Raw genomic sequence first — 20,240 nt, forward strand, 5'->3', positions numbered from 1 at the left:
ATAATAAACTTTCAAAGATAAAATATTTAGTTATTATGTGTATCACAGTAGTGAGTGGACGAAGAAAAAATACTATTCTGTAATAAATATAAGATAGGAAAGGAAAGATTGCAGATAAATAAGTGATATTGCGCGTCCGAGTTTATTTTATTTATCATGTACCAAAATTGCAGTTACATAGTAGGTAATAATAAATTAAGTTACATTGGAAACGCTTATCTCTAAATAGAGATTTAGAGAGAGAGAAAGTTTAGTTGATATTATAACATTTAGAAAGGCTTGTTCTATCGAAAATCAGAATTAGACTTACAATAACTGGCCCGACAGGTTATTTACAAATAATTTGTTTGGCAGTTGGTACCATGAATCTTTAAAATATATGTACCTGTGTATAGACTATAGAGCACTATTTGAAATCCGAGCGAGACCTCTCGCTCTAATTTGTTAGTCGAAATGGGATAGCGATACGTATAATACGCGACAGGTCGAGATGGCAATCGGGGAGGGAACGCCCCACACACCCGCACAGCTCCGGGTTAGTCCGGGGCGTCCCCCCGCCTCATACCCCGATTGCCATCTCAACCTGTCGCGGACGATAGGTATTAGGAGTACCGGATCCACCTTTATTATACACTAGCTGATGCCCGCGATTTCATCTGCGTGGAATTAGTTTTTTTTTAAATCCGTGGGAACTCTTTGATTTTCCGGGATCAAAAGTAGCCTATGTCACTCTCCAGGTCTTTATCTATACCCATGCAAAAAAATCACGTCAATCCGTTGCACCGTTGCGACGTGATTGAAGGACAAACCAACACACAAACACACTTTCGCATTTATAATAAGGGTACTGATTCATGGTTCATTACTAATAAAATCATGAAACGTTCACTGTAAAAATTGGACACTTCATAATATTGTCTTACATGCCTAATCATCAATCTGTTAATGTGTTAGAAACTAACTAACTAAAAACATATTTTTTTAATTTGTCCTATGTCGTCGTAGGCACATTAGCGGCTTTTCAAATAAATAAAATCAGTATTCGATCATTAAAGCACACGATTTGCAATCCCGTGGGTGAGCACTAATTTTTCTGGGAGACTTTTTGTTGATAGAGCATATCATGAATTTTAATGATTGAAGCAACCAAATATTACATCTATACCTAAATCGAAGCACTATCAAGAAGCCGGTGCCTGGTTAATGTCCTCGTTGCTATTGCTCTGTGGTTTGTTGTCTGTGGCTTCCACTGTTTTGGGGTCCTTTCTTGGGGCGTCGTCTGCACGCTCGCACGCTTCAAGTACGAACTTGTTGAATAGTTCGGGTTTGTCGAGGTATACGTGGTGACCTGCGCCGTTGATAACCTGTGATAAAATAAATAATTGATATTGTGAAACATAAAAGCAGCGCTTAAAATTTTCATACCTAAGTTATATCGGCAAATTCATTTGCGCAAAAAAGCGCACACCAATGAAACATACAATTAGGTACCATGAAACCACCAATGAAACATAGAGGGTGAAAAAAAAACATGGGCCCTGGAGGGAAACTATCTCAAATCCTTAAGTTAGATCATTCAATTATATTATTCAAGGATATTCTGAAATTCGCTTGTCTCACTCGGCAATCGAAGCAGCTAAAAATTCTAAAATAAACACTATAATAATGAAAAAAAGACGGTAGTAATGAAAAAAAAAATCTCCAAGAAACATTAGGTCTTACACTTGTGTGTAAAGATATCCATAAAATCGAATATCGATAGAACTTGTGTACTTAACCACAAATCAACTCATATCGAATGTCGGAAACACTTGTCGTTGTCGACCCACGAGCGCGAGCCGTACAGCACGGTGATGAGCAGCGATTGGTCGAGCCGGCTGACGCGCCGCACCACGACACACGCAGTACCTGTACAAACGTGTTGTCTGCAGATCTGCTCTCCATTAGCACCTGTCCCGTGTCGTTGTCGACCCACGAGCGCGAGCCGTACAGCACGGTGATGAGCAGCGATTGGTCGAGCCGGCTGACGCGCCGCACCACGACACACGCAGTACCTGCACAAACGTGTTGTCTGCAGATCTGCTCTCCATGAGCACCTGTCCCGTGTCGTTGTCGACCCACGAGCGCGAGCCGTACAGCACGGTGATGAGCAGCGATTGGTCGAGCCGGCTGACGCGCCGCACCACGACACACGCAGTACCTGTACAAACGTGTTGTCTGCAGATCTGCTCTCCATGAGCACCTGTCCCGTGTCGTTGTCGACCCACGAGCGCGAGCCGTACAGCACGGTGATGAGCAGTGATTGGTCGAACTGGCTGACGCGCCGCACCATCGGGTTCTTCGCCCAACCGATGCCATGCATCATCGTGTGGAAAGCACTTTCACCGCTGCAATAAAACAAATGTATCATCACCATCATCAATCGATAGATGCCTACAACTGGACACTTCATCTAGCAGCTCTCTGCGACTCGTTTGATGTCGTCCCGCCGAGAAACATTGTGTGAAACAGTAACGTGCAGATTTGATTTTTGTGTTTTTAATGGTTGATTTATTTGGGCCCAAACAGACAAAAAATACAAAAAATGTTTCTACCAATGCCCTTTAGAGACTTTGAAACCCTCCAGCAGATGTGCCCCAAAACGAATTCATTACAAAAAAGGCAATAATGCATAGTATCCATAGTATCCCAGAGATGCAAAGATGCAGTACCAGATTTCGTAAAAACATGTAAACGCATGATTGTTTAAAAATTCCGTGGGATCACCACAATTTAGGAATGCAATTCTTTACAGCAACAGGGCTCAGGAGTTGGGTCCTCGAGTTCAAAATTCTTTCTTGGTAAGTACCTCCAATATAATTTTATAACCGACAGTTTCTAAATCCCATCAGTCTTGGTGGTCAGATCCCCGGCAACATCAGGATTAAACGTTGGAATCTATTTTTTTTATGGGACAATGTTACAAAGTTTCTCTATCGATTAAAAAAATTACGCAAATTGGTTCAGAAATTTGATGTTTGAAAGTCAATTAAAAAGTAGCCTATGTTCCTCCTTGTTTAATCCTCTACTAGTCTGTGAAAGTCTCGTCAGAAAAGGTTCAGCCGTTCCGAAGATTAGCCCGTACAAACATACAGACACATCAATTTTATTTATGAGTATAGAGTATAGATTAGGTATACACTACATAAGAATTTTAGGAACACACCTGGGCGTCTGCGAGTTGCACTGGTAGATGTACTCGGGTATGACGGTCTCCGCGTCGGGTACATAGCTCTTATATTTCCTGCCGATGTCCGGCCGGGTCTTGTTGATGAGCCACTTGCCGGCCGGGCCCGCCGCGCGCAGCGCCCACAGCGGGTTCATCAGCAACAGCGGCTGAACAACCATTCGGACCCAAATCGAAATTTGGTGCTTTTCGTATATTTTGCTGTTCTCCGGTTTCTCCGGGAAGCCCCATGGATCGACGAGTATTAGGTGTCGGACCCTATTGGAACAAAAATTTTGATATTCAATAAACTGTATACAGTAGCCAGCAGGAAATTTTGTACATCAACATTTAGACAGAGATTTCTTCTTCGTAGAGCGTTGTCTCAGTCACTCATACCTATGTGACGTTTTGACGATATTGAATTGTTTGAAACGCACATAATTCCGAAAAGTTATAGGTCGACTTTCCGAATAAGAGGCCGAAGTCTTAACCACTATCCACTAGGCAATTACCGGCCTATATTTTTAGTAATTGTGTCAAATATTCTTTCTGACCTGGTGAAGCGATGACATCCAGAAAGTGTCTAACAAGCTGGTGATAGAAAACGTTGTTATCTAAAACAGAATCTCCTGTTTAATAACCTCCGGTAATCAGTGGACTATTGGCTGATGCTGGTGATGACCTACCTCTCAGGGTATTTGAGCGCGTAGGAAGTAGCAATGTACCCGCCGAGACTGTGTCCTAGCAGGATGAACTCGTCCAGTTTGACCTCGCGTCTCCACTCCTCGACCGACTCCACCCATTGCGCTTCTACCTTTTCCGCGTCTGACGAGAACTTCGGCCGGGAACTACGACCGAATCCTGCACATTTACAATCATTATTGAGACAATCAAACAAACAATGTATGTAAATATGTCGCGAATATAATAATTAATAAAGGCACTCATTGGCAATATCTAGAGTGTGGGAACTCTTGGTTTGATCCTGAATCGACGATATTATATCAAATATTAGGCTATGGGTGACGTGAAATCAATAAAAAGTAGGCGATTCATAGGCTGCCTAGCGTCAAATGTAGGAAAATTTGACACCTGCCAGTGACGTCAAGACCTCGACGTTTTGTCACAAGTTTCCTAACTGTCGTGAACTGTGCCATTACTGAAAAGAAGGAATCAGCCTACCTAGCAAATCAATAGCATAAACTGGGCGGGTGGCAGCAAGGGCGTCCAGGTTGGGGCACCACATGGCCACGCCCGCCGCCATCCCGTGCAACATGACCAGCGGCGTCTTTGACGACTCGTCGTTCAGTGAGATTGTCCATATCTTGTCGCACTGGCCCACCACCGACCCGATGTCTACGTAGAAACGCTTGTAGGCCGTTTTCAGACCTGCCGATACAAAATAAGTACATCTAAATATATAAAAGGAAAAGGTGACTGACTGACTGACTGATCTATCAACGCACAGCTGAAACTACTGGATGGTTTGGGCTGAAATTTGGCATGCAGATAGCTTAGCGGATGCCTACGTCATAATGACGTAGGCATCCGCTAAGAAAGGATTTTTGAAAATTCAACCCCTAAAGGGGTGAAATATGGGTTTGAAATTTGTGTCACGCGGACGAAGTTGCGAGCAAAAGCTAGTATACTTACTAACCGCTAAAAGCCGAAACATGCCCTTAATAAGATTAATATTAATATTAACATCTTGAGATAATTTTTGATAAAATCTTTGATAAAATGAGAATATTTTATTGATAAGATTATACCTCCAGTGACAATAATATTACCTACGCTTAGTTATTAATTGAATCTACGTAGTTTTATCATATCATTATTGTGATTACACTGACTTCCTTGTGACCTCAAATTGATAAAAAATATCATTTTTTGCAAACTGGACACATTCAAGGTTATTTAGAGACATTGCTGTTATGACGTAGGCATCCACTAAGAAAGGATTTTTAATTTCTAAGTGGGGTATATTATGAAAGGGCTTTACTTGTACATTCTAAAACAGATTTCGTTTATTTTTATGCATTATAGTTTTTGATTTATCGTGCAAAATGTCGAAAAAATACGATTGCAGTACGGAACACTCAGTGCGCGAGTCTGACTCGCACTTGGCTGGTTTTTAGGAAATGGTCACACCCACTGATCAATACAATCATGGTAGGACTAGGTACCTACGTCCTTTTCACTTCCACACAATTGTGCAAAAGAGAGCCCCCTGTGATAGCTCGATTCATTGAACAAGGCACAGTAGGTATGAATCAAACAAAGAAACTGCATGGCGATATTTTGCAAAGAAATCGCTCTTTGTATTTTGTACCCACACTTGTCGTTGGTATGTCGATAATATTTGATAACAGCGCAGTTTTCTGCCGGAACCAGAGGAGCGAGCTCAAGGTCGTTAGTGCCTAGCAGGTAAACGTTATCATTATCATCATCGCGGTATAGTCCGTACAAAATGACTTCCCACGCGCCATTTTAACTCAATGGGTCAACTGTGATGTCAATAGTACGGTTCACCTTTAAAATAAAGGACTAAAATCGTGACTTCTGATCGTGATCATTTTGTACGCATAATACCTACAATATAAATAAACGTAATAAAAAGTGAATTGCAAATTAATGTTTATTTTGCATATTTTAAGAAGCTGTGATAGCATAGTGGTTAAGACTCTACGTGAACGTGATGTTATTTGAACCAGAAAATTGACACAAGCGTGACAATTTTCTGGTTCAAATAATCCTCCTCTATTTGAAGACTGTCATCTCATTATTTAAATTCCCGGCAGTAAGGGGGAACGAATAACATGATATACTCTATCCACGGAAAGAAGTTAGTATAGCGCTCTCTCTGTTACGTCATTATCATCATCATCATCATCAGCAACCGATAGACGTCCACTGCTGGACACAGGTCTCTTGTAGGGACTTCCACACACCACGGTCTTGCGCCGCCTGAATCCAGCGACTCGCTTGATGTCGTCTGTCCACCTGGTGGAGTCTTCCAACGCTTTCCAGACTCCAGTGCGAGGTCGTCATTGCAGCACCTTGAGACCCCATCGTCAATCGGTTTTTCGAACTATGTGCCCTCCCTACCCACTGCCACTTTAGCTTCGCAACCCGTTGAACACATGTTGTCGAAAATATGTTTATGATTGGTGGCCCAAAATTAATAAAACACAAAAACTATGTTGAGCAGTGAAAAAACATCGGTCAAGTGCGAGTCGGACTCACACACGCAGTATTCCGTGCCATCGTACAAGAAATCACACAACAATTTTTTTTGTGATGTAACCACAAATCCATAGTTTTCGGCTCTATCCTTTTACTTGTGCTATAATATATTGCTACCTGCCAAACATGATCCTAGGTCAACGGGAAGTACCCTACAGGTTTTGATTTTCTTCACAGGTGTTGGTAAATAGACTGAGACAACGGAGTGAGTCCTATAAGAAATTTTTCTCTGAAGATAAATTGAAATTAGATATGGAATGAATGAAATATAATAGATATGGAACAAAAAGTAACTTCAGCTTACATGATAGTATTGTTTGTTCAATATTCCGTAACATGGCATCGGAATGACGAGTCCAGCTGAACCAACCTCCGGTCCAACTGCAAACAAGAAAAAAAATTAGCATTTACTGTCGTGAGTGAAAGATATTTATTATAAACTACTATCAACTGTTGTGATAATAGTTTATAATGAATATCAATCACGACAGTGTAGCAGTTAAACTGTCGTGAGTGATATTCATTACAAACTGTTGTGATAATAGTTAAATAATGAATATTTAAATGATAGGTATACATTATAAACTATCAACTGTTGTGATAATAGTTTATAATTAATATCACTAACGATATTTTAGAATTTAAACTGTCGTGAGTGATATTCATTATAAACTAGTATCAACATCATAAACTACTATTAACTGTTGTATAGGAGCAGGCGGCAACACAAGGAACAACAACCTTAATCTATAAAAGGAAGAACTAAACTGACTGACTCACACACTGACTGACGCATAGGGCTGAAATTTAGCATGCAGATAGCTATTATGACGTAGACATTCGCTAAGAAGTGATTTTTGAAAAGTCAAAAAATGAGTTTGAAATTTGTGTAGACCGCGCGCACGAAGTTGCGGGCATTAAGCAGTTCACTATAATCCCCCAAAAAATCTATATTATGGCACATCGCGCAAGCATGCGATATGCACCGCCCACCCTTCCACTACTAAGCGTGCAGGAAAAGCAAGCAAAGTTTCTTAAAGTATTCTTTGTTAAAAAAAAAGTGCTTTACAATTTAGCTTATGGAGTCTACATCTCCTGAAGATGTTCTGATGTTTTAGGGAAACGTACAAATAGTACGCGACAGGTTGAGATGGCAACCACCGCTCACGTCACCCGCGCTCGCCCGCACCTGGTTAGCGCGGAGCTGTGCGGGTGTGCGGGGAGTTCCCTCCCCGTTTGCCATCTCAACCTGTCGCGTTGAGTGTGTTTTAGGTTTGTGTGGTGGTGTTGCATATTGCTTGCTTGCTTACTTGCTTTTCCTGCATGTTTAGTATTGGGACGGTGAATATTGCATGCTTGGGTGATGTGCTTGTTTTGAAGCAAACAGTATGGTGGGAGGCTTCGGCCGTGGCTAGTTACCGCCCTACCACTGCTGTGTACAAACATCAACACAACGTGTTAAGGGGTATGGGTTTAATAAAAATTTCGATACCCCTTCCAGGTTAGCCTGCTTCCACCTTAGACTACATCATCACTTACCACCAGGTGAGATTGCAGTCAAGGGCTAACTTGTATCTGAATATTTAAAAAATAATTGTCATTTTTTGTCACTTTAAACACTATCATACAAAAAAAAACTAAATAGCATTAGTAAAAAATAAAATACAAAGAGCAAAAAACACAACACCAAAAAAAGCTGAGGCATAGAGAGGTATTGCATTGCTATTAGAATAAATCTTACTTCCAGACAAAAGCTAAGAGCCCAATCCATGTTCTGCTTAGAGAACTGAAACCCAGAAATACAACATATACATTCAGGGACCTTACACACTACGCGGCCAGAAGCTGCAGCATCCACGTAAAGCTGGGCAGTCATTGCTGCCAATAGCGTGATGTGCATGATACTTTACCTGACGCTGCTGCCATTGGCAGTGATTGTGGCCACGCAGTGTGCGAGGTCCCTTAGGGGAATCTCATAGCAGTTATCAGAAATGTTGTGTTTTACCTACATTTTTTTATAATTTTTAATAATAAAATAAAAAACAAAGTATCCTGCCACAAGATCAGTTATTAGCTATTAAAATTTGTTAAATTTTTTTAACTTGTCAGGAACAATATCAGTTTTCACATTACATGCAACAGAGCACCCACTGAACACAGAACAGTGCAGCTCACTAATAAGAAAAAGAAAAAACTTGTTTACTATATCACCATAACACAATCATTGTAAGTTAGCAAAATTCATATTAAAAAAATCTCTGATACCATGTTTATTGTATTTAGTTTTACTTTGTTTCATGTCAGAGGATAACAGAATGCAAAACATTAATTAAAAAATACATGCAACACCACTCTACAATACACAGAACTTGCTTGTCAACTCCCATTTGGGTCTTCTAGATATAAGATGCTAAATATGTCTGTGGAAACATAAAACATCATTTATGTTATAACAACTTAATCTATATAATATAAAAATGAATCACTAAATGTGTTGCTCATCGCAAATCTCGAGAACTGCTGAACCGATTTCGCTAATTCTTTTTTTATAATACTCCTTGAATTACGAGGATGGTTCTTACAGAGAGAAAAATTTAATTCAACCCCCCCTCCCTCAACTCTTTTCTAAACTCCCGGGCGAAGCCGGGGCGGTTCAGCTAGTATTTAATATTATAATAATATGTAATAATTATACTTAATGTTCAACAATATAATATGTACCTAACATTTGAGCCTCAATAGCTCAACCGGTAAAGGAGTGGACTGAAAACCGAAAGGTCGAAGGTTCAAACCCCGCCCGTTGCACTATTCGTACCTAATCCTAGCACAAGCCTGACGCTTAATTGGAGAGGAAAGGGGAATATTTGTCATTTAACATGGCTAATATTCTTTTTTTTTAAAAATGATAGATTGTCATAGGAAAGGCATTCCGAACTAGTGGTAGATGCATTTGACGATTAAAAAGTACTTGTAAAAGTTTAATTTATACAAAAATATTTTTATTTATTTATTTACATTTAGTGATAATATTTATAGAATAGCTTAGTAACTATCGTAACTATGGTACTGTCGGTAACATAACATTTTATGATACAATAATAATGAATACATGAGCAGTAATAAGCACAAAACGATGTGAATGGTGCAAAAATAATAATCAAAACCAAAAGCTTAGCATACTTTGTTAGGCATTGAGAAAATGAGAATTCCCTACGAATATGAACCATACCATATGAATAAAAAATACTACTGAATAAAGTCGAGAGATGAAAAAGAAAAATTTAAGAGCTGTAGAGAAGCGTGCAGAGACAATATTTTTAATGCATTTACCTTAATGAACCAACAATGACACGATGAATTAGCGGTACAACGTAATTTGTCCATGTATTTAAATACGGTACCACTCCAGACATTACGAGCGAATATAAGGTAGTTAATGGTTTGTGTACCTAAAATATGATCAATCAAAGCATTGAACGACAAAAAATGAACAAAAACAGGCAAAATTGCTGAAATTGCGCAACACATTATAATTACATATTTGTTTACAATGAAAAAATATCCTAAAATAAAATAATGGGATATACCTGGAATTAGTCGCTTCGATTTTTAATTCACTTTCCATTTGGCTGATTGAACACTTGCAAAAACATATCACTCCTCCAATAAACTGTTTTATTTCTATTTCCTAAAGTTTTTCAAATCAATGGTTTCTTGCGCGAAATGAAAATTAAAAATGCCAATTTTCATTCGAATTCAATTCGAGATTCAACTTCAATGAAAGACCACAGATGAATGACGTTTTTTATTTTGACATAATATTATGACAAATCGTCAACTAGCCAACGTCAAGCTAGTTAAAATTTCGAATAGCTGTACCATCTCTACCATCCAGAATATCAATAAGTACGAATTTATTGATTGAATGAACGAATGAATTTTGGTGTTTCAAACTTAAAAATAAAAAAAAAATAAGATATACATAAAACTAAATAAAAATTCAACTGCAGATATATTCTGATTCTGAATGAACTGGAATGTACATTGCAAATAGCAAATATAAACAATACAAACAGGATTTACCGTTGCCATGGCACTGATAATGAAAACAAATGAATTAAATGATTACCTTAGTCATGAAAACAAAAACAAACTAAAAATTACATAAAATGCAAGCATCCAGCGTGCAACCCGTGTTTAAATTAGAATTAAACCATAAAGTTACATCTGGTATAGTAACGATTGCAAAGTATGATGGAACTCATTCGTGTCTGACTGCTTCTGCTGGATTTGATAAAGTATAAAAATATAATAATATTATAAAATTTAAGTCACTTGTTAATCATTTTATATGAATTTTTATGTTTATAGATTATTATTCATCATCCACATGGCGCAATGATAAGCGGACGCGTACAGCGATCTCAAGCTCATGGAGAAGTATCTGAACTAAATCTCAGTCAGGCAGTAATAACTCTAGCAGCTGGAGCTATAAAACCGGACTGTGCAAGAGATATGCTACTAATTGGTTCTCCAACCCAAATATTAGGTCTTCCATACTTAACTAATAAAAAATTATCTCACTTTCATCATATAATTTGCTTGCTCTAACTTTATATTTCCATTTCCATTTCCAGCGTACGATGTTCACGATAATTCAGACCTATTTTTCAAGGAAGCCTCCGATGGTGTCAATGTTATAATTGTTGGTCATTTCGGAAAATATGATGAGAAGTTAGTTATTATTGGGGGCAATAGCTCAGTAATGGCTCTAAATTGGCAAGGAGAAGAGCAGTTCTGGAACGTAGTCAGCGGAAAAGTGTGCTCAATGATCACTTTCGATTTTGATAAAGATGGTGAAAACGAGGTATGAATTTATTATGATCAGAAAAAATGCAACAGTAAAAATCCTTTATCGGAAACATTATGTTTTTTCTACTTTAGCTCCTCATTGGATGTGAAGATTCTTTTATTAAAGTGTTAAAGAATAACCAATTCGTCATGGAGCTTGCTGAAACTGGCCCTGTTATCTGTTTGTCTCAAATAAGCGATGTAAGATTTGCTTACGGACTAGCAAATGGCACTATAGGAATCTATGAGGAAGGTATTCGATTATGGAGAGTTAAAGTAAGAAATACCTATTTTTTTACTTATATTACCTATACCTAGTTACTTATATTTTTGATATAAATAATAAATTTTTTATGCCTTTTTTGGTAGTCTAAGCAAAATGCTATTTCTCTGCAATGGTCGAGTGAAAATTTAGCTTGTTGTTGGACTAACGGTAGGATAGACTGGCGAGATGGTACTGGACGAGTAATTAGACGTGTGCAGTTGCGTTCAAACGCAGCTGCTATGTTGCTTGCGGACTATCGGTCTGTTGGTGCACCAGATCTTATTTGCGTATCTGACAAAGGAGAAGGTATATACTTATTATAAAATCTAATTACTTAACTACCATATTTTATAATTATTATATTAATGAATTGCTTACAGTATACATTTTTATACACGCTGAAATTTTAGTGGTTGTCTTTTTATTTTGGAATGATTGAAAAAAAAATCATCAACTCGAAAGTGTGAGAAACAATAGTAACTCACTAGACATAATGTGAATAGTAGGTAGGTACATCCACTCGAACCACGCTTCGAATAAAGTTAAAAAGTTTAGAGCAAAATAAGCTCTCGCACGTAGTGATACGGCATAAACTAGCCTGCACGCACGCAGTGCCACTATTGGATCGAGGTCTCATCCGAGTTCTGTTTTTCTCGATTGTAAATTTGCCATTTTGACTCTAATAATTTTTTATATTTATAAATCGATTGTAATACCATGACAAAATTATTTCGCTTCGAGAAAACAACCATTACAATTTCAGCGTGTATAGGTAGTCCAAAGGATTCAGCATTTTTTATAATTATAATCTTTACTCATGAATTATTTATCATAGACAACGATTAATTAATTGATTGTAGATATTTATTTACACAGTACTAGGATACCCTTTAATCCAAGAAAATGTCAGTATAAGTGCAACATCTAAAAGATTTCCATCAGAAGCAGATCGATTAGCCATTACGGAGTTATTGAATAAAAAACAAGCTTTGTTGGTGGAGTTACAACATTATGAAGCTAATTCCTCAAGTACGGCTAGTCAAGATATTGAAAAGCCACCAACTGCGATGCCTACGAATACACGATTACAAGTTGCTGTAGCTGCTGATTCAGAAGAAGTGAGATTTTATTGTAAAAGTAAATCTGTATATTTATCCACGCTAACACTTCCATACTAATATTATAAATACGAAAGTTTGTCTGTCTGTCTGTTTCAACGACTCAACTTTTAACTGGTTTCGATGACATTTGGTACAGAGTTAGCTTACATCCTGGAGATGGACATAGGTTACTATGTATCCCGGAAAATCAAAGAGTTCCCATGGGATTTGTAAAAACCTAAATCCACGTGAACTGTAATATGTACGAATTGTCAGTTTAAGTAACATAAAAAATGCAACTCCTCAATATATCGAATTAGGTTGCCTGCACATCGGATTGAAAGAGAGGTGATGCAAAATTATGTAGGTTAGGTAGTTAAGCAATAAGATTTAAACAATAGTATGTAAGATTTCTTTATTAGTATTGTTAGTCCATAAGGGAGAGTAGACCATAAGACGGCTCTCAATAAACATCTTCCACCGTTGCCGCATTTAATTATTACCATACGGCCACAACATATCTCATGGCGACCCTTGCCAGTCGGTGCATGCCTAATCTAAGTGCGTGCACCGGCTGGGCACCGATCAAGAAGAAGACTACACAATTTTCTAAAGAATATCAAGATTCAAGACTCAATTAGAACAAAAGGAAGAAAAAAAAATATCCACGTCCTGTATTAAAAATCAAGAAACACTAACATCAAGAAATAAGCCCAAAAATGAATCGCTTATGAACAGAAGACATCTCAAGCTTGATTGATTGCTTGATCCCGAGCATTGATCGGCCCAGTATCATCGTGCGTCCAGGGTTATCCCGGCCACAACTAGGAGGTGTCCAGGGTATTCCCGGCCCAGTTCGAGGAGTCCAGGGTTTTCCCTGCCCATTAAGATGCAGTAAAGAAGAGGCGCAGGCTCCAGACCTCCGGACCTGATGACCAAAACCAGTCCTGACGACGACGGCGACTACACGGCGGTCACGAAATTGATTGATAAAATGCGTCGCTAACAGTTAAAGTAAGTGCAATTTATCTCTCGTAATGGGCAAATAGGTAGAATGTGTAGGTAGCTACTATAATTTTTTTTTTTGGGTAGATAATTTAATTTGTAACTTTGAAGTTAGATAATAATAAAAAAAATATAAAAAAAAAAATGTTTTTAAAGTGTTTAAGTTTCGTGTAATTACTAACACCAATTTATGATCCTTGTTGGTCGAAATAAAAACATTTTTTTTTTTTTTTTTATTTATAATGTACCTACTTGCGATTTAATTTTGTACGTATAGGTTAGGAGAATATTGGATTTTTTTTAAATAAATCAAACTTGCTCCACTATCTAATAAGTTCCATTCGTGCTTTATTTGTAAGATTTTATATAGTGTGTAGGATAGTTTAAAATAATAATAGATAATTAATACATGAATAAGTACTTAGGTGCTTACTTCTTTCGTAAATATTCGGTGTTAAAATCGAAATATAATAATTCGGAGAATTATAACGGTGTCATCGCGTGGTCAACGACACACGCGTACCCGAACATTTTGTATTGTTATACGAGACAATGGTTTTGCTCGAGATGCAATTTGCAAATACAAGGAAATGAATATGAAATAAGGAGAATTTTTTCCTTACAGACGTTTTTCGTCTAGTTTCGTGCTAGTTTAGACGATATAAGACTATACCGGCTTTGACAAATTAGGACTCTGCAAACCAAAGACTTGATCACCCTTCGGCTGTAGAAGTGCTAGGTATAAAATATACAATTATTTATTTTGGGATTGAGACTTACTGACGTACGAAGATGATTGTTATGTATTTGTTTGGACGCGATGTTTTGCGCATATTTAGTACCTCCTCATTCAACTATATATTTGTCTAGACTCTTGATCATTATCTACCGCGCTGGTGTTAGTGAAAGACCTAGAATTTTTATGAAAAGTTGAATGTTAGTGAAATACTTATTGAAAGAAATAAGTTTGATGAAGATTATAAGTGTTATGAAAAATGCTCGCAAGCATGTTATGTTAAATATTAATTAGGAGAGTACGCGCCGCGTTTGTTGATTTGTTTATTTATTTGTATTATGTGAAGAAGTAACTTGAAAGGAAGATGAAGACTAGGAGAGGTTTATTTTGACTGTCCAGAAAATATGAATACCTGAGATGTTTACTTCATAATAGGTATTATTATGGGTTATAGAATAGAAACCTTATATTTACCGTCTTACGACGATGCTATACGACAGCTGTATACTTATGATGACGACTATTTGATAGGTCAAAGAATCTTTTGAAGTTGATTTGTGAAATCGATACCTCAGCTTATACATATCTAATACCTATGATGCTATTTTGAGATTATTTTATTACCTATGATGAGATTATTCGAAACTTTTGTAAAAGTTAAATCCTTGACTGCACTTAATAGATTACGATTTTTCTAGTTTTTTTTTTTTTTTTTTTAAAGAATATTAGCCATATTAAATGACTAATATTCCCCTTTCCTCTCCAATTAAGCGTCAGGCTTGTGCTAGGAGTAGGTACGACAATAGTGCAACGGGCGGGGTTTGAACCGTCGACCTTTCGGTTTTCAGTCCACTCCTATACCGGTTGAGCTATTGAGTTATAAGTAAGGTTGGAAGTATGCCCATACGAAGTAAGAGATAAGATAAATTGCACTTGAGCACAGGAAGTAACGATAAAAAAAAAATGTTTCCTGACATAATTTTAATTTATTTAGCATTAGATTTTATTTTTGTGATTGTCATCATCTTTTCTTCTGATTCGATGTAGCGTCTAACATTTTTTTTCTTTTAAGGGGAGGGGTAACCGCATACATTTTCAGGGGAGTTGTAATATGTACGAATTGTCAGTTTAAGTAACATAAAAAATGCAACTCCTCAATATATCGAATTAGGTTGCCTGCACATCGGATTGAAAGAGAGGTGATGCAAAATTATGTAGGTTAGGTAGTTAAGCAATAAGATTTAAACAATAGTATGTAAGATTTCTTTATTAGTATTGTTAGTCCATAAGGGAGAGTAGACCATAAGACGGCTCTCAATAAACATCTTCCACCGTTGCCGCATTTAATTATTACCATACGGCCACAACATATCTCAGAACAATGACGCAGGCATCATCTAGTTTATTTATATAGTTACCTACCTATAGCTTTTATTACTAGCAAAAGTTATAAATAGCAAATATTTAATAAAATAAGACATATTCTACAAAACTTATTATATCTTATTAAAATTCGTTAGAATTGTCTTCAACTGGTAGTTTCAACAAACAACGACACCATTGTACGGACTGCTCTAGTACTGGCAGAAGGAATTTTTGAGTCTGGCGAAACACTGGCGAGGCATCCACAGCAAACACAACTTAAATCCATTCTGTATATACCACTGAAACCACCTCGGGATGTTCCAGTTGACGTTCATATCAAAGTAACTAAGTATAATTTTCGATGTCATCTGTTATTATTAGGATGTAAAATTTAATTTTGAGAAACATATTTTTATCTATTTTTCAGGCATTAGTTGGTTACGCAGATAGCGAACAATTTCATATATTTGAAATCACCAAGCAGTTACCTCGGTTTTCTATGTATACAATAGTATCTCCATCCATTATGAAAACCCAGATTGAAAATTATGTAACATTTCGTATTACTGAAAGAGTACAAAGAATTTGCATTTGGATTAATCAAAATTTTTTGCTTGATGAAGAAGTTGAATTAGATAACGAGGACATGAAAGATTTAAAAATAGGTTTTTTATGTCTTAGAGATGTCTCTTGCCTTGAAATGGAATTCAGTGCTGATGGGCAAGTCAAATTTAGTACACCAGATATTCGCCTCGCTGGAGATTTGATTCAAAGTTTAGCAGTTTATCTCAATTTGAGCGATCTGCAGGTAAATCATTTAAGCTAATGATTAAATATAAATTTTAAGGTAAACATTTTGTATGTATATAATGACCTCTTCTCAAAATTTATAGAACAAACAAAATAAATACCTATTTTATTCTTTAAATTATAATATTTTGTTTCCAAGTTGAACGAATGATATTTTCTTACGGTTTCCAGCGTATTTTAATCATCAATGTATCCGAATAATTTTGATATTCTGTGGTTTAGCGTGGGTGAACTGTCACTGTCAGTCGATCAATATTGTCAAACTTTGCGGCCGTTGATCAATGCCGAATTTAATCGATTTTTAGTATATTATTCACGATAAAAATGGTTGAGAATAATGAAGTTGAGCTCTCGGAAGCGGAGGCAGAACAATACGATCGTCAAATTCGTCTTTGGGGTTTGGAATCACAGAAGAGAATACGCTCTTCCAAAGTTTTGATCATCGGCTTGTCCGGTTTGGGTGCCGAAATCGCTAAGAACATTATTCTATCTGGAGTGAAGAGTGTGTGTTTACTAGACAATGAAAACTTAAAGGAGACTGATTTGTACTCTCAGTTCTTAGCTCCGCCGGACAAAATTGGTGAGAATAGAGCGGAGACCTCGTTGCAACGCGCGAGGGCTTTGAACCCTATGGTCGAGGTTACAGCGGAGACGAAGGCAGTGGAAGAGCTGCCGGATAGCTATTTCGCAACGTTTGACGTAGTTTGCGCTACAGGTTTGAAGCAGGAACAACTTGAGCGTATAAACAACATTTGCCGTGATAACACGAAGAAATTCCTTTGCGGTGATGTATGGGGTATGTTTGGATACATGTTCGCTGACTTATTTGACCACGAGTATTCGGAGGAAATAGTCCAACATAAAGCGGTAAAACGCGGCCCTGATGACACTGAGAAGAGTGCTAGAGAAACTGTTACCATTAATGTGAAGCGCAGAGCTATTTACGTGCCGCTGCAAAACGCTTTGTCAGCTGACTGGTCGAAGCCCGAACTACGTTCGAGACTACGTCGCGGCGACCCCTCATACTTTGTCATGAAGATACTTCTAAGATTCAGGGATGAGTATAATAGAAATCCAGATCCCGCTAAACGAAGATCTGACACTGAAGTATTATTTCATATGCGAGATGAGCTGGTGAAGGAATTGAATCTCCCCGCTGGGTTTATATCTAATGCTATATTGACAGATGTGTTTGGGGTTGTCGCTGGGGCTGCAGCGGTGGTGGGCGGTGTTATAGGCCAAGAGGTGGTGAAGGCAGTCAGTCAGCGGGAACCCCCGCATAATAACATGTTCTTCTTCAATCCTGTTAAATGTGTTGGATTTGTTGAACTGTACGGACAGTAAATAAGCTTTGATTTTGAAATTTGTAACTTGAAAACTTAATTCTAATAATAAATGAAGATTTTTTAAGTAAATAGATTGTTTTATTACATAAATCTCCTTTACCAAGTAAAAAAGCAAAGAATATCAGCATCAATGGTAGAAATATTATTTTTGCAGCCCCAATTGTTCCCTGAGCGGACCTTGTGGCAAATCTAAATGTTAGCTATTGCTTTCCTTTTCATAATGTTCCCTGCAGTAAAAGAAAGCACTAGTTTAGGCCTGTCTATTTAGTTTAGAGACTGCACTATCTCGTAAACTAAAAAATTGGTAGGCCTATATAGTGCTATCTTTTTCTGCCAGGAACATTATGAAAAGGATAGCAATAGGTTTAGAACACAACAGGTAGAAATGGCAATTGGGGAGGGATTGCCCTGCACTGCACATGACCCTGGCACATCCCGGTGTGGGCGAGAGCAGGTGTCCCCCCGCCTCATACCCTGATTGCCATCTCAACGTGTGGTGTACTATAGACAACTAGATAGTACCTACAATGTACATGATTTCGCTATATATATATTGAAAGATTCTTGTACAAAGTTTTTTCTTTAGGGGTGTTTCTTTACTAAGCAACTAATAACAGCCCCAAAATATTATGTTTACGGCTCCATTGTTCCCTGAGCGGAACTTGTCTTTTTCTTATTTTACTACATTTAAATTAAATCGGCAGGCCTAAACTAGCGATATCTTTTTCTGCACAGAACATTATAAAAAGGATAGCAATAGGTAAGTTCATTTAGATTTGCTATTATGTACAACAATGTACATTTTTTTCAGTCTTCCGCTCGTTTTCCGGAAGCGGAAGAGAAGTTGCGAGTAGAAATGGACGTAGTGTCGGAAATAGGGGAGAGGAGGTACAGGCTGGCCGCGGAGACCGCAGAGAAGGCGCAACTCCTCACTGCGCTGCTGCCCGCTGCGCAGGACGCCGCTGCTTATGATCTGTATGTAAATGGATATCTGGTAGTGTAGGTACAGTACGCGGCAGAAACAAATCACCATCGACATTAATTAATTCACGAGCTGCCCGGCACAATACACTCACAACGTCACTGTTAATTTTCGATGTCGTATTAATCAAACTAATCGTGTCGTATGAGTCAAATTAATCGTAGTATGTACCTACCCGTTATATATATGTCGTTAAATAAATCACGAAATAAGCTTAAAATCATTAGCATCTCTTACATTTCAGTAAAGAGATGTTGAGCAGATACAAAGAAGTGATTCTTCTAAACGAGGAACTACTACTGGGTTGTCACGTGCGACGCGCCACACAGAACCAAGCGGTGGCCTCACTCAAAAGCTTGCATACGATTCTTCAACAGGCAACTAGGCTAAGAGGTAAATACCAACTTTAGACTAAGGTTATGCTCGCGACTGATGGGGCAGACCTGTTCTGGAGTGGAGACCGCGTACCGCGTTGAGCTGTGCATTGATAGATCAGTCAGTCAGTCAGCTTTTCCTTTTATTTAACTATGATCTATCCACGGAAAGAAGTTAGTATAGCGCTCTCTCTGTAACGTAATCCCATACAAATGACAGAGCCAAAAATCTCAGTGGGCGTTAACCATTTTGAAACACCACAATAATGTTTTCAAAGAACAATTTGATTTTTTTTTCAAAAACATTCTGGCATAACTAACCGCGTTCAAATGTTGTGTAAGAATTAATTAAATGTATTAAGTAGGTACGTACCTACAATGAAATTATTATAATAGTAGTATTTTCATTTATAGTGGGAAAATACAGCAAAGCAGTGGTGACAGCGTGTCGAAAAGCCGTAAGTGACAGCAACGTAGAAGCTCTAGTGAAAATATTACAAGTCGGCGACATTTAATGACACATCATCATGATCAACCCATCGCCGGCTCTACAGAGCACGGGCCTCCTCTCAGAGTGAAAAGGGTTTTGGCTATAGTCTACCACGCTGGTCATAAGCGGATTGGTAGACATTTAATGAAACACGGTCTACTTAATGACACACGGTTGTCAAAAATATTGAAGGTATATTCAACCGAAATGTAATTTTAAGTTAGGGACATCGCCCACAGACACTTTTTAAGTAGGTAAAGTAACTTTCTTACAGTACCCGGAAAATAATGTACATAGACCTTTAGAAAGAGAAAGCGGTTTCGTAGAGCGTTGTCTCTGTCGTTGAGACCGACAAAACGTCACATAAGTATAAGTGACAGAGACAACGCTCTACAAAGCCGAAATCTTATTCTAAAGGTCGATGTACATTATTTTCTGCCGCGTACTGTAAATATATGCAAC

General features: G+C 37.9%; 3 protein-coding genes across 7 annotated transcripts; 2 read left to right on the forward strand and 1 right to left on the reverse strand.

Annotated features, from left to right (window-relative positions):
• Window positions 1-128: 128 nt before the first annotated feature.
• puml (pummelig) lies at window positions 129-10,234 on the reverse strand. 5 transcript variants are annotated; one of them, XM_069505586.1, is made up of 9 exons: window positions 10,042-10,220; window positions 8,828-8,874; window positions 8,196-8,240; window positions 6,759-6,835; window positions 4,391-4,597; window positions 3,895-4,069; window positions 3,206-3,484; window positions 2,201-2,387; window positions 129-1,364 (listed from the first exon to the last, which is right to left on the reverse strand). In XM_069505586.1, exons 2-9 carry the CDS (start codon window positions 8,839-8,841, stop codon window positions 1,182-1,184), a joined length of 1,167 nt encoding a protein of 388 aa, XP_069361687.1. In that variant the 5' UTR covers window positions 8,842-8,874; window positions 10,042-10,220; the 3' UTR covers window positions 129-1,181. The 5 variants fall into 5 exon arrangements, with proteins under 5 accessions (XP_069361687.1, XP_034835350.2, XP_069361689.1 ...); XM_034979459.2 differs by lacking the exon at window positions 8,828-8,874 and having other exon boundaries at window positions 10,042-10,234; XM_069505588.1 differs by lacking the exon at window positions 8,196-8,240.
• Window positions 10,235-10,603: 369 nt separating this feature from the next.
• Window positions 10,604-20,161, forward strand: LOC117991824 (BBSome complex member BBS2-like). The gene is made up of 11 exons (XM_034979444.2): window positions 10,604-10,752; window positions 10,826-11,003; window positions 11,092-11,321; window positions 11,399-11,581; window positions 11,675-11,876; window positions 12,447-12,688; window positions 15,932-16,117; window positions 16,204-16,584; window positions 18,744-18,907; window positions 19,159-19,307; window positions 19,703-20,161. The coding sequence occupies exons 1-11, from the start codon at window positions 10,624-10,626 to the stop codon at window positions 19,801-19,803; spliced, it is 2,145 nt and encodes a 714-aa protein (XP_034835335.1). The 5' UTR covers window positions 10,604-10,623; the 3' UTR covers window positions 19,804-20,161.
• On the forward strand, window positions 16,820-18,001 carry Aos1 (activator of SUMO 1). The gene has a single exon (XM_034979467.2). It carries the CDS (start codon window positions 16,911-16,913, stop codon window positions 17,928-17,930), a length of 1,020 nt encoding a protein of 339 aa, XP_034835358.1. The 5' UTR covers window positions 16,820-16,910; the 3' UTR covers window positions 17,931-18,001.
• Window positions 20,162-20,240: the final 79 nt, after the last annotated feature.

The sequence above is a fragment of the Maniola hyperantus genome, chromosome 20 (genome assembly GCF_902806685.2).
Source record: "Maniola hyperantus chromosome 20, iAphHyp1.2, whole genome shotgun sequence".
NCBI classification, from domain to species: Eukaryota; Metazoa; Arthropoda; class Insecta; order Lepidoptera; family Nymphalidae; genus Maniola; species Maniola hyperantus.